The sequence below is a fragment of the Myotis myotis genome, unplaced genomic scaffold, assembly GCF_014108235.1.
Source record: "Myotis myotis isolate mMyoMyo1 unplaced genomic scaffold, mMyoMyo1.p scaffold_m19_p_9, whole genome shotgun sequence".
NCBI lineage: Eukaryota > Metazoa > Chordata > Mammalia > Chiroptera > Vespertilionidae > Myotis > Myotis myotis.
Window position 1 is genome coordinate 50,356,400 of NW_023416401.1, and position 14,672 is coordinate 50,371,071.

A 14,672-nucleotide genomic window follows, 5' to 3' on the forward strand; every position below is an offset into this window, starting at 1 on the left:
TTATCAGTTTCACCAGGAATCCAATTAAAATTCATCAAAAATTGTGGGAAATGGTGACTATCGGCTCTCTCCTCTCGACCAATCCATTGTTTCTCATCTTCAAATTATAACATAATTTATCTGTTGTATGAAGCTTTCATTGATTTATCCCTAATGCTTCTTCTTTTTACGAGTGATGTCTTTTGAACTGACATTGTGGACTTCTCCATAACGTAGTTATTTTTGTTCATTTGTTTATAAATATGTGTTTTTAAATATGTGTTTGCATTTGTCTTTATATTTACTTCACAGGAATTAAGTTCAATCACATTGAATCTTTTTGCGTTTTAAAACTCAGTTTAATACATCATCTGCTCTATAAGGTTTTCCCTGACTTCTCTTTGCTTCACCTCACTTCCCATTCCATTTACATAATAACCCTCTTCTGTGTTCCCTTAAGGCCACTAGTACTGTTTTATTTTTGGCTCTTGTCAAAATATTTCTTCAGTCTTCTATATATTTCTTATTTATTGATTTTAGAGAGAGAGAGAGACATCAATTTGTTGTTCTACTTATTTATGCATTCATTGGTTACTTCTTGTATGTGTCCTGACTAGGATTGAACCCGCAACCTTGGCATATCGGGATGACACTCCAACCAACTGAGCTACCCAGCTAGGCTCTATATTTTAGTCAATATTATGAGATTTTTATGAAATCACATCCCCTTTCTATAACCTTTTCGTGGCCACAAAAAAATAGCTTATTTCCTGTTTGAACATAGATGTCTAAAATGACAGCAAGGACCTTGTAGTGGTAGGCCTGAGGACAAATTTAAACAAAATAAGATAATTTAATAATTATGTATAAATTTAATTAAATGTTCTTATCAGAATTATTTTATAAATAAAATAAATGAACTAAAATTTTTAACTGATTTGTTACATATAGGAATTCTTTCATGCTGCCAAAAACAACCAATCTTTGTTTTCTAAACTAAATGAAGAGAAAGTAGTTTTTTTCTTACATCTATTAGGAATTGATACAAACGGACATGCTCACCGACCCACATCAAGGTAATTTTAATGCTGTGTTTAATTTCTTGTTTTTGTGGGTAACAACCATTTTGTTTGAACTTTTAAAGTAGTATAATTTTTTTGTAATTATCACAACAGATATATTTTAAATAACTCTAACGTAGAATAAGTTCTCAATTATATGAGCTATAGATTGATATACTATAGAAGCTAAAATCACATGTGCTGTGGCCAGACTGCACATTAATATAAGTAAAATATATTCTGTATTCTTCATGTATCAAGGCAGAGAAAAAAAATATGTATTTTAGAAAGTCAGTAAATCTTGAAATCAAAGCATTTTTATGGAGTTAATATTCATATCACAAAAAGATGTAATTAGCTATTCCTTATTTACTCCATTTAATCAGTATTATAGCTAGCAAATAATTGTATAAAGTTTTGTATACTATATTTCAGTAGCACTCCTTATCTAGAACAGCAAATATTTTTTTTCACTTTGTAGACCATAAGAAAGAGGAAAAATCCATGTTATTATTTTTAACATATTTTTATTTATTTCAGAGAGGAAGGGAGAGGGAGAGAGATAGAAACATCAGTGATGAGAGAGAATCATTGGTTGACTGCCTCCTGCACACCCCCTACGGGGAATAGAGCCTGCAACCCGGGCATGTGCTCCTGACTGGAATCAAACCTGGGACCCCTTAGTCTGCAGGCCAACGCTTTATCCATTGAGCCAAACCAGCCAGGCCCCATGTTATATTTTTATGCTTTATTTCAAATTTGGTTTAGAGTAGTCTAACTGTAAAGCCTATTGATCAGCTGTCCATAATGAATACCTCATGATCCCCTTTTTTCACCTGCTGCACTGTTTTAACTGATAGTTCGTACCAAACCAGCCTGTTCAAGCAGCCTTGCCAGCCTAGCCATTTTTAAGTGTACATGTATGGAAGCTTAAGTATAATTTGTTCAAAACATATTTGATATGGTAGGACATCATTTTACAATGTATTATAACATTTTATACCACAGTCTAAGGAAAAATTCTACATTTGAAGCAGTTATGCTTACCTGTTGTGACAAGGACAGTATAGTTTGCATTATGAGATACATGAACTTGAAAAGCATCATTATTGCATTTGAAACTTAAAAGCATTCATTAGAATGTATTTGCTAATCAGTACCCTCCTCTTAAATCATTTCCGAGCAGTATTTCATATTCTTTTGCTTCTTTAAACAGAGAAAACATTATTTTTAACAATCTGAAGAGTTCTGATTTTAAACTGTTAAAGATGAAATCTAAAGTATTTCAGGGGTTACTAGCTTTGAATGTCATGAGTTCATGTTAAATAAATTTGATTTTTCCAAATTAATGTAATTTAATTTCTTCTTTTGTGTCTTTTTAAACAGGGAATATAAGGACAATATTAAACTAGTTGATGAGGGAATTAAAGAAATTGTGTCCCTGCTTAAAGATTTTTATGGAAATGATGAGAAAACGGCATTTCTCTTTACCTCTGATCATGGAATGACAGACTGGGGTTAGTCTTTCTTTAATTAACTTATATTCTATGATTGAAATAGTGGTAAATGGAGCTTGCAGATATAATGTTGAGGATTACATGTCTTAATGTGTGCAAAGTGTCTAGCACAGGGTCCTCAAACTTTTTAAACAGGGGGCCAGTTCACTGTCCCTCAGACCGTTGGAGGGCCGGACTATAGTTTTAAAAAAAAAACTATGAACAAATTCCTATCACACTGTACATATCTTATTTTGAAGTAAAAAAACAAAATGGGAACAAATATGATATTTGTATTTGCATGTGGCCCGCGGGCCGTAGTTTGAGGACCCCTGGTCTAGCATATAAATGTATGCTTAAAATGTAAGTGTAAAAAGTTCTGAACTTATATAAAGCATCTTCTAACTGTAGAAGTAATATATTCTCAAAATGAGAAATTAGAGAAAAGTAGGGAGGAGAAAATAAAAAGTACCATAGGATTAACTGTACATGATGGCGTAGGTGACGAGGTTAAGGTGGTACTACTGAGGGACTTTGGACTACTGAAAATCCACTCTACATGATCCTGTCCTCCCTGTGAGATTCCCAAGGCAAACACAGTGTGTGCAGAGAGAACAAAATGAGGCAAAGAATGTTAGGGTCCCCAAATCACAATATAGAATTCTTGCGAGCTGCTTCCACTTTATAAAGGGCTTTTGGCTGCACCAGCCAGAGTAGCCTGGAAGAAAAATATCTAGAGACTTTGCCATGCTCTTGAGAACAGCTCTGGTCTCAGCTACCTGCCCCAAACCTGGCTCGTGACTCCCCAAAGGCAGAGCTTTCCCTGTTCTTTCTGCCTTTGGAGCCACTCTAGTGGCATTTCCTCCAAGCCTTACTGTTATATTCTTCTTCTTCTTCTTTCAACCAGAATCACTCAACAGACATTCTGCCCTTTTTTGTTTGTTCATTTGTTTATGCCTTTTTGTTATTGATGCTCTGACTTCCTGTGGGAATATTTTAAAACTAATTGTTACACAGAGTTAGTTGCAAGCATTTGGGAGTGTGGTGACTAAAATTAGCTATAGATGGATTAACTTTAAGTAGTTAAAATAAATATTTAGGTATAAGTCCATATATACTGGTCTTATGTCCTCTTTGCAGGTTCCCATGGGGCTGGTCATCCTTCAGAGACCTTTACTCCTTTCGTTGCTTGGGGAGCTGGAATCAAGTATCCCCAAAAAGTATCAGATCAACAGTTTAATGACGTGCTTTTGAAAGGTATAAAAATGTATCTTTATTGTTTTTATAAATAGGACATTTTAAAATAAAACCAAAGTTTAATTTTTTAAAATCACTTTCAAGTTGTAGTTTTCTTTTTGCTCTTGTGCTTCTACTATTTCTATGTATTACTTTTGTATGTTCATATTATTTGGTTTACAATATTCAGCTTGAAATACACAGTCTTAGTCATTTGCCTTATGAAAGTTTAAGTACAAATTATACTGTTGCCTTTTTTCCCACATGCCTTATTTATACTGGCATGTAGATTAAACCTTGAGTCAAATCTAATTTGCAGACTGTCAATCAGATAAATCATGTATCATAATTGATCTTTCACAACTGGTACTCTTGTGAAACAGTACCCTGTCTCTAGTACTTTTGAAGTCCCTCTGTGTTGCCCAAACCTCCCTTGCTTCTCAATCCATGAAGAAAAGGAATGCCTTTTTCCTGGAGCTCTCCTTATTTTGTCAGGTAAGGTTTTATTCAGAGTTCCAAAGTTTTTACTAATTGGACAAAACAAATCTCAAATGTCTTACTTTGGATTAGTTGTATCAACTCATCCAAAGCTGTATTTTGTTGAAAATACAGATTTTTTAAAAAAATACAGATTTCCAGATTTTGTAACTAGACATTTTGATTCCATGAGACTGGGTGAGACCTATAAGTTTTGATTTTAAAACCTTCTCCAGGGTTTCAGACTCAAGCTGTGTTCAGGTATTTTTACCATGAAAAACTCTTTTTAATTTATATATTAAATTTCCTTAGATGCTTGCTTTCTTTTTTTAATTTATTTTTTTATTGAGATATCATTCTCATACCATAAAATTCACATTTTAAAATTGTCCAATGTATTCTTTTGAGTTTATTAATAAGATCATGCAATCACCTCTACTATCTAGTTATAAAATATTTCATAAACTTCCCCCCAAGAAAACTCCATTAGCTGTCACTCCTTCTTTCTCCCTCTTCTCCATCACCTGGCAACCATTAATCTATTTTGTATCTATGGATTTGCCTATTCTGGATATTTCATATAAATGGATTCATTCACTACATGGTTTTTTTGCACCTGGCTTCTTCCACATGGCATAATGTTTTCAAGGTTCATCTATGTTATAGCATGTATTTGTAGTATATTTTGTATAGCTGAATAATATTCTATTGCTGTATATATTATATTTTATTTACACAGTCATCTTCCAGACATTTGGGTTGTTTTTACATTTTTTACTTTTATGATAATGCTGCCATAAAGATTTGTGTGAAAGTTTTTGTGTGGACATGTGTTTTAATTTCTTTTGGCTGGATACATAGAAATTGAATAAATGGGTCATATGAAACTCTATGTTTAATTTTTTGCAGAATGCCAAACTGTTTTTCAGTGCAGTTGCATTATTTTATATCTTGTGCTCTGTGGTAACTGTGTTAGATTGAGTCTAAATAGAAGTTAGGTTAAATAGTATGTTTGTATTTAGGAGATAGAACTGTACTTTGGCATTTGATTTCTCAGTGAATTAATGTTTTAGAATTGCATGGCTTCAAGAATCATTACAGAAAAAAAAATGTAGTTTTTCTTATATGACTATTAAGTATAAGTTACAGAGACAAGGAATATTCTTTTTTTCTTCATCAGGTGATTAGTGTGAAGTTTTAGTAGCTGACTAGTAGAAGAAGGAACATATTTTAAACTTTATTAGCTTATTAAAGGAAATTTCATAAAAATATCTTAGAACCCTTTTGGTAATATGTATATCCTAATGCCATTAATCAAGACATAGTCTCATAATCATTTTGGTTACTGCTTATTGAAATTTCTGAATTTACACATAGAAAGAGGGATAAGGTTATCTTTGAAGGCAGTTTTAACAGTAACTTATTATACTATTTTAAAATTTGGGATTAATGGCGCATCATAGCTACAATTTTAAGTATTTTGCAAACAACTGCCATTACAGAAAAAAAAGGAAAACTTAGATTGATTAATGGACTACCAATGCCTTAATAACCTCCTGGAACAGGATTGTAATTTGTTGTAGGCATTCTAACAGTTATCATTGTGCCTTTTAGTTCCATTGTTCCTTCCTTAGCCTTTTGAAATTTTGAAATAGTTATCTCCAACTGAAGTTTAATAAATTATCACAGGAAACACCAAATGTTTACTTTTCAGTTTTTCTTTTAAAATTCTTATTTTAAAAATATACAGCTCTGCCTTTTTAAGCATCCTTTTGGTTCATGCTGCCTTAAAATAGACTTTTCTAATACTTTTGTTTTTCATCAAGCATTGACTACTCATAATAATGAAATGATCCATTCTTTTTTTCATCTGAACATCAGCTTTTGTGTCTAATGGTGTCTGTTTTTCAGGATGGAAATTGGAGTACTGGAAGAGGCAAGATATCAATCAGGTATTCATCTCAACTTAATCATGTTCAAATTTACCTTATCTTCTATAAGAAGGTTAGACCAAAAAGAGCCCCTGAAAAACCATGTATTAATAATAATGATAATAAGTGATCTTTCAAAACATTTCAATTACCAAGGGAAGTCCTTTCAGTGCAAATATTTTAACCCAACTAATCTTTCTTTTGACAAAATATAAAAAGCCTCAAGTAAAACTAAAAGGAGAAGACTCCCTCCAAGTTACACTGGCTAATTAAAGAATTATATGTAAATTGAAATTGCATGCCTGTTAAATTTCTATGATTTCATGGTTGCCTTGCTTAGTTGCATTGAGCATAAATCTAATAAAACCTCATTATAGGTTTCTTTCCTGTAGTACACCAGTTACCGTTTCTTTTTTATTAATACATATTTTAGATTAGTAACATAATCTGTAAATGGGAAGTACAGAATTTTCATTGTTGAACATATGCTATGTACATAGCCATCTTTGCTGTTTGTAGAAAGCATGGCATCAGTGATACATGGCCTCCGAAGTGGCAGGAAGATCTGACCTTCTCCAGGTCAGCTCTCAAGCTGACATCCCTCACTGTGGTGGATAAACCAAGGTCTAGTGATGGCGAACCTTTTGAGCTCAGCGTGTCAGCATTTTGAAAAACCCTAACTTAACTCTGGTGCTGTGTCACATATAGAAATTTTTTGATATTTGCAACCATAGTAAAACAAAGACTTATATTTTTGATATTTATTTTATATATTTAAATGCCATTTAACAAAGAAAAATCAACCAAAAAAATGAGTTCGCGTGTCACCTCTGACACGCGTCATAGGTTCGCCATCACTGGTCTAGGATCTCCTTTTCAGGCCTGTGCTTACAGAAGCCTGTTCTTCAGCATATTAAGCATATTAAGAATGCTCTCTTCTATCTGGATGGACATTTATTACCCAAATAAATGAAAATATTTACAACCAGAATAGCAGTTTATTCATTCGCAGTAAAAATAACTGTCAAAGGGATAGAATAACTTGAAGACCATAGAACAAGAACATGTTTTTCTTATATCCAGGCTGGGTTATAATAAAAAACTGAATATGGGTTCAACTATTGCTCTTAGTAATCCTACTTCAGGTCTACATTAGATGAGAATTTCTCTATTCATTACTTACATCAACATTGCTATGTGTCTGCAGTATTGTTTATAAACATTGTGCAAACATTATTAAACAATGTGTCGGATGTAATGGTAAGTAAAAGCAGATACTAATCAAATTATTATACAAATAAGTATAAACTTATAGCTGTGGTAAGTACTACAAAAGAGGCCTGTGAAGCCATGAGAGCATAGAACTGATGTACAGTAGTCCACCCGTATCCACGCTTTTGCTTTCTGTGGTTTGGGAAAGCCCATGAAGTGTTTGGATCCTAGAGAGTGACATGATGTGCTTCTTTGTGTGAGGATTTTTCGGGCTGCAACATGGAGAACAGATGAGAGGAGGCCTGCGGTGGATTCCGGGGAAAGGGGAGAAGGCGATTGGGAAGCCATTGGAGTTTGCCTGTTTTACGTGGGGTGGTACTTAGTAAAGAGAGTCCAGGTGGTAAAAAGTGAGAAGGATTGAGAACCTGGGACCAAACTCCTACTTTAAATAGGGGACTAGAGAAATGAGCTACAGTGAGATGGAAGACACTCAGCTGAGTGTGGTACAGAGGCCAAGAAGGCAGTGAGTGGTCTACGCAGTGCTGCTGAGAGGTCCATTAATTATAAAAATCTCCACAGCGTGTGTAGCCACCAGTTATTGCAGGATTATTTTGTGCCAGGTACTTCATAAATTTAATCTCATTTAGTCATGCTGCAACTCTGTAAGGGAGAAACTTACGTTTATTTTTTAACTGATAAGAAAACAGGCATCAGAGAGGTTAAATGACCTGCCCACGGTCTCAGAGATTACAAGCAAGGATTTGAAATGGGCATTCTGACACCTAAGCACTTTATTGCCTAAAAAATTATAAGGACTAATATAAAAGCAGGCAGTACGATTTGGAAAAAATGGAGGTTACTAGCTTTTTTAGGGAGAATTGTCTATGGGATGATAAAAGGTCAAGTTAGAGTGGGCTCAGGAGTGATGGGGAGATAAGAAGATGGAGATAGAAAGCATGAACAACTTCTGGGAAACTGGACTTGAAAGGGAGCTATCCAAAACGGTGTGGGTTTTTTTGTTTTGTTTTGTTTTTTGGGGGGGGTTGTCTAAAGAACCTTTTATCTGGTTTATTTGTTTTTCGGTGTGGTTTTTTTGTTTGTTTTGTGTGTGTTTTTTTGGACTTTTGGTCGGCCAAACCTCCTTCTGATACATTCCTTCTTTAGTTCATATATATACTTCTCCAGTGAAAGTCTACTATTGCTATTTATTTTTTGTCTAATTAAGGCAGCCTTTCATGATACTGAAAATCTATTATATAAAGTGGTCAATTTCTAGCTACTAGGATAAGTAACTTTTTGCTTAATATGTTTAACATTTGGAGCTCTTAATGGTTTCTTTTATAATTTATTTTTTCATGAAGTCATGTACTTCTAACAAATGACATTTTTAGAGATCAGTATCTAAAGTGTATTAAATGTTTGAAGGTAACAGATTATAACAAACTTGCAGATTATATTACAGAATAGTTGCCTTAAATTATTTTTCTTGCTGACGTCTATAGACTTCTTAAAATTGAACTTTTTCTGTTTGTAGGCTGATGTTGCACCATTGATGGCTTCTCTTATTGGAGTTCCTTTTCCCCTCAATTCAGTGGTAAGAGACAAAATTTTCTTAACTCTCAGAATAAAAAAATACATTGTACAGTAAAATTTACTTTCTATATGTTTGTGAATAATCTTTGATTATTTAAACTGTATTTTCCTATTTCTTCCTAAATATGTAATACCTTTTCTACAACATGGAATATAAATCTAATAACTTTTCTTTACAATTCTTATTTTCTTAAAATGTTTACAAACTTATATTTGTAATTTAGGGTTTTAAAAGCATATTTTATTTATTGATTTGCAAGAGAGAGAGACATACACATTGATTTGTTGTTCCACTTATTTATGCATTTATTGGTTGATTTTTGTATGTACCCTGACTGGGGATCGAACCCACAACCTTGGCATATATGCTCTAACCAACTGAGCTACCCGGCCAGGGCCTATATTTGTAATTTAGTTTTAAGTGATAAAAGCAGATAAATGTTTTTTATTTGCAAGCAACGGAGACTGAATCCATTTAAAGGAAATGTATTTAAAAGATATTGATGGTTTGTTGATCCAAAGGGGTATTCAAAGACCAGGCTTGGAAATGAATAGGAACCAAGAAAGCTCTGGAGAATTGGGAGAAAGAACCAAGCCAGAGTCTACACTGGGGTAGACTAGCATTACCCGTCTTACTTTTGTTCCTTGGCCCTCGAGTCAAATTCCTGTGCTTACTATTTTAGTCATCTAGCCTGGGTTATTAGTCTACCCTTCAGTGAGGGAGGCAGAGCCCCATTGGAGACCCATTACACTGTATCCAATGGGGGAAATCCCTCCACATAGAATGGTAATACTGCTAAGGATGGGAAGTGGATCCTGAAAAGCCAAAAAAAACCAACAAATCTAATTTAGAATGCTGAGTAATGTGAGTTCTATCGTCGTGTGTGTGTGTGTGTTTTGGGTAAGTGAAACAAAAGCTTCACAAAATAATCCTTACTCTTATATGCACAATATACTCTCATATTTCTTACTATGTCTTTATTTTCTTTTTCCATAGGGGTATTTTGCATGTACAAAGCACTTAATTCACTGCCTACCACATAGTAATTTTTTCATAAATGTAAGGTTTTATTGAACTTACTTAATTCATCTCTTTTGCTTTATTTATTATTACTTTGCAAGAAAAATAATTGAACACTTTTCAGTTATGGTTTAAAGTAAGATTTTTTTGTTTTATTATTCCAGTAACTTATTTGTTCATATGTTTTTATCTTCATTGCTTCCTTTGTAAGTCTATTTTGTTTTATAAGAATTGTCTGATCTTTGTTAATACTAATATTAAACCAGTATTTATTTTTTATAGGGAATCCTTCCTGTGAAATATCTTAACAACACTGATGCCTTCAAAGCAGAGAGCATGTATACAAATGCAAAACAGATTCTTGAACAGTTCAAGGTAAAATGAGACACACAAAAAATGGACACTGCTACAATTCCTAAATTGAGTATATTAACTGAAGAGATTTGAATTGTGTTTTAAGAAATGATTTTCTATAAGTTATTATCTTTAAATTTTATGTATTTGTCTAGCATCAGAGTTTCACATATCTGAGATACAGCATCCATGAATGAGTATGAGAGTGTAGAACTACCTTTAAGGGGTCTCTAATTGTAAGATTATTACATATGCTTATAAAGACTACAAACCAAGTCTTTATTAATTGTAATTTGCCCCCATTAAATTAGCATTAGTGATTGTAACATTTCCAGTCATTCCTGTACATTATTATATTCATTAAGAACCTCACCGTTTAATTGAAACTTTCTGTTATTCTTAAAACAGTTAGTGCAGCTTGGCTTATTGTTTTCTAAGAGTTCAAGTAGAATACATTACTGAATGTTCTTTTGCAGACTTGATATTCTTAATTCTCAGTTTATTGTGATAGAATGATAATATTAAATTTTTTAAAATATTTATGAAATAATATAGTAACACAAAATTCCATTTATCTTCAAAGTAGTTAACCATCCCTCAAGACCCATTTTAATAGATGTTTATATTTCAAAATGAAATTAGTTAATTTTTTCTCATTTATAATAAAATAAAATATTTTCATACTTGGTTCCCAGGTGAAAATGACTCAGAAAAAAGAAGTTACTTTACCATTTTTGTTTACACCATTTAAGTAAGTATATTTATTTGCTTATAGGAAAGAATTTTTCAATGAGTTTAAATGCTGACAGAATAAATTACTTAGAAACCTTGTGTTTTTTGTGCACATTAGTGCAAACTCCAAAATGAAAGTCTCATCTATTGTTTTTGTAAGTAATGAGCCAGATGCTAACTAAATATTTTTGTATGACTGGTAGGGGGTGCAGAGAGATATGGGAAATAAGGAGATAAATTCAACTATGCTTGACTGGGAAGGTAGGGGGATTCTTGGCTTGGCTGACTGGGAAGGTACTGGTACCATTTTGGTTTATAGGAAGAAAGAAGAGCTGGTTTGAGAGGCAGGGATGAATGTTCAATTTAAAATTGAAGACATCAATGAAATAGGGACGTGGATCTCAAGATAGAGATGAGAGTTGATTGTGAAGATTTTGGAGCCATCAGCATAAAGATGGTGGTGGAAACTGTTATATATGTAGGAGCTTTAGGCAGAAGGTAGATAGTGACAAGAAAAGGCCAATGATGCAATTCTGGGAAACACTGACAACTATTGGTGGCAAAGAGGAGAGCAGACTTTAGTGGGCAGCAGATTTTGCTATCTTAGATCCCAGAAAGACATATTTTCCTTGAACCAGGAATGGTGAGAGTTGAGTCATAAATCTGGCTTTGTAGTACTAACTTGGGCAGGTTTGTTCAACCTCCTTGAAGTTCGTTTTCAATTAACAGGGAATTGCATATAATTGGAAGAATTTTGCTCTTGATCAAAATAAACAGAAATTGTTTGAAATATGGGTGTTAGGGATATGATTGAATGACTTATTGGAATTATATTTAACAACTTATGTAGCATGAGTATGGTATTCATAAACTAGAAATGCTTAAATATTGCATTGCCCTGTGAATAATGTGACTGTATGCCTGACTGTGTGTGTGAGGAGGGGGTGGGGGAAGATGACAAAAACAAAGCATAATCATGACTTGCAAGTTATGATCATATGCAATTAATTACCCTTATTTTTTAAAATATATATCAAAAGTAGATTTACCTTTGAGGAATGTTCCTGATTATGAGTATTGCATATGCTTATAAAGCCAAGTCTTTATCTCTTAGAATTTGCCCCATATTATATCATATATATGTATCATATGCATCTGTTTATGTATAATGTAGTGGTATAGTCAGACCATAACAAAATAAATTAATGAACAAGAAATATATTATCAATTTCTGGTATGAAGTAAATATGTAAGACATTGAACTGAGAATAACTGAGAGTTACTTTAGCCCAGCCACTTTAGAAAAAATGGTCAGGGAAGCACTCTTCTCTAAGAGGTTCAAGTGCACACTACCCGCCTTCTTTTACTCAGCTTGCTGACTCACCATTGACTTGCTCTGATTTTATGCTAAACATCTGCCTACAGAGCCACTGCTCGCTTTGTGTCATCTCTGGGCTCCCGCTCACTGGCTCACCCACCCTAGAGCAAAGCTACTGGCTCTGCCTGTAGACTTGAAAATCGCCATTTATTGAAAGCCTGCCATATAACCAGAAAAACCTAAGATAATATGAATAATAGACTTTTTTGTTGTTGTTAATCCTCACCCGAGGATATATTTCCATTGCTTTTTAGAGAGTGGAAGGAAGGGAAAGAAACAGAGGGAGGGAAACATGGATGTGAGAGAGACACATTGATTGGTTGCCTCCCACATATGCCCTGACCTGGGGGACCTGGGACCGGGGATTGAGCCTGCAACCGAGGTATGAGGTACGTGCCCTTGACCGGAATCAAACCAGGGACCCTTCAGTCCGAGGGCTGATGCTCTATCCATTAAGCCAAACTGGCTAGGGCAAGAGTAGACTCTTGAGGAAATAGATTATTTAAGGAACAGAAAAGAACTTATAAATATTAAAATCCTCAGCAATATCTGAGACACTATTGTATCCATAAAATAAAAATCAGCATAAACTTTACAAAATGAGAAAGAGTACAGAATGCTTTTTTTTTAAAAAGGGGTAATGCAACTAAAAATTTAAGGAATGTAAACTGTACAAGAACAGTCTAAAGGGGAGGCAAGTCCTCCAGATTAGAATAGGAGGTGAAATGGATTTTAAGTAATATATGGATTGAATAAGGAGCTAGGGGAAACACAGTGACTTACACAGAAGGAATACATTTCTTCATCCTCCAAAATAATGACAATTGGAAACTTCAGGGTGTACATTTCACAGTGTACAAGGAAGCATGCTTTAATTATGAAGCAACCTAAGATGTGACATGACTGAACAGTTGCAGAGTATTAGAAAGGTAAGTCATTTGAACATTGGCACATGGATCAAGGAAATCTAATTATAGTTTGCTACTCAGTGAACAGTATTTAAATAATCGTAATGTAAATATTGGTTTTCAGTTTTTAAAGTCAAACCTTAGACAAAGTAAGGAAGACTTAAGATTATAGAATAGAATGCAAATGTTACCAACCTTGACAATGTACAGAGTTACAGGTTGGAAGGCTGAAGGGGAAAGAAATATAAATAGAATGGTAGTGATTCTGTTGTCTTCATAAAATAGAATTTGGAGAGTCAGGCAGTAGGTTAGAGAATAAGACAGATTATTAAAGTGACCAGCATAGCCCTACCTGGTTTTGCTCAGTGGATAGAGTGTCGGCCTGTGGACTGAAGGGTCCTGGGTTCGATTCCAGTCAAGAGCATGTGCCCGGTTGCAGGCTCGATCCCCAGTAGGGGGTGTGCAAAAGGCAGCAGATCAATGATTCTCTCTCATCATTGATATTTCTATCTCTCCCTCTTCCTTCCTCTCTGAAATCAATAAAAATAAATAAAGTGACCACCGTACCCAATAGAGAAGGCAAAAATAGTAATATGACCATGTTGAAGGGGGAGGAGACAGTAGGAACAGCTAGTCAATGGAGAGTCAATAGAAAGTATCTCAGGTCATCAAATCAAGAAATAATAATAAAAGCATATTATTAAGGCCTTGGCCGGGTGGCTCGGTTGGTTGGAGCATCATCCCCTGCATCAAAGTGGTTGTTCAATCCCTGTTCAGGATGCATACAGGAGACAACCAATCAATGTTTTTCTCTCTTCTCTCTCTCAAATCAATTTTTAACAATACAAATATAGCCTCAGGTGAGGATTTAAAAAAATAAAAGCATATTCCTGAGAAAAATGGAGGTAGCTACCAAAATAACTAAAAACAGACCTTTGAAAAGTGTGTGTGTCTAATTTGGGGACTTGAGAGATGAGAAGGTTGGACAGGGATTTATTGGTTGTCATTATGCCCTCCTGTACTATTTTTTATTTTTATAAATTATATGAATATATTGCTTCGATAAAACATTTTTAAAAGAAACAATAAATATTTGAATCATTGGCATGAATCAAAATATTTTTTTCATATAAATTTTAGAATCATCTTAAGTCATATAAAGAATTCTTTGGTTATTACAGTATACAATATTTCAGAAGTAATTTGGAGGGAATTACAACTTTTACAATATTGAACATTACCATCTAACATCTATTTATTTATATCTTCTGTTATGTCCTTATGAAAAATTTTA

The 14,672-nt window shown here is 33.9% G+C and overlaps 1 protein-coding gene across 10 annotated transcripts in view; it reads left to right on the forward strand.

The window, feature by feature from the left end:
• PIGN (phosphatidylinositol glycan anchor biosynthesis class N) overlaps positions 1–14,672 on the forward strand; it is a 78,288-nt gene that overhangs the window by 10,874 nt on the left and 52,742 nt on the right. For all 10 annotated transcript variants that reach the window (XR_004969952.1, XM_036322120.1, XM_036322119.1 and 7 more), the window contains 7 exons: positions 931–1,055; positions 2,427–2,557; positions 3,677–3,793; positions 6,161–6,201; positions 8,927–8,986; positions 10,289–10,381; positions 11,056–11,111. Coding sequence is in view for 9 of the 10 variants with exons in the window: in XM_036322120.1 (XP_036178013.1) it covers positions 931–1,055; positions 2,427–2,557; positions 3,677–3,793; positions 6,161–6,201; positions 8,927–8,986; positions 10,289–10,381; positions 11,056–11,111 (623 nt within the window). In the remaining variant the exon portion in view is untranslated. The remainder of the gene's footprint in view (positions 1–930; positions 1,056–2,426; positions 2,558–3,676; positions 3,794–6,160; positions 6,202–8,926; positions 8,987–10,288; positions 10,382–11,055; positions 11,112–14,672) is intronic.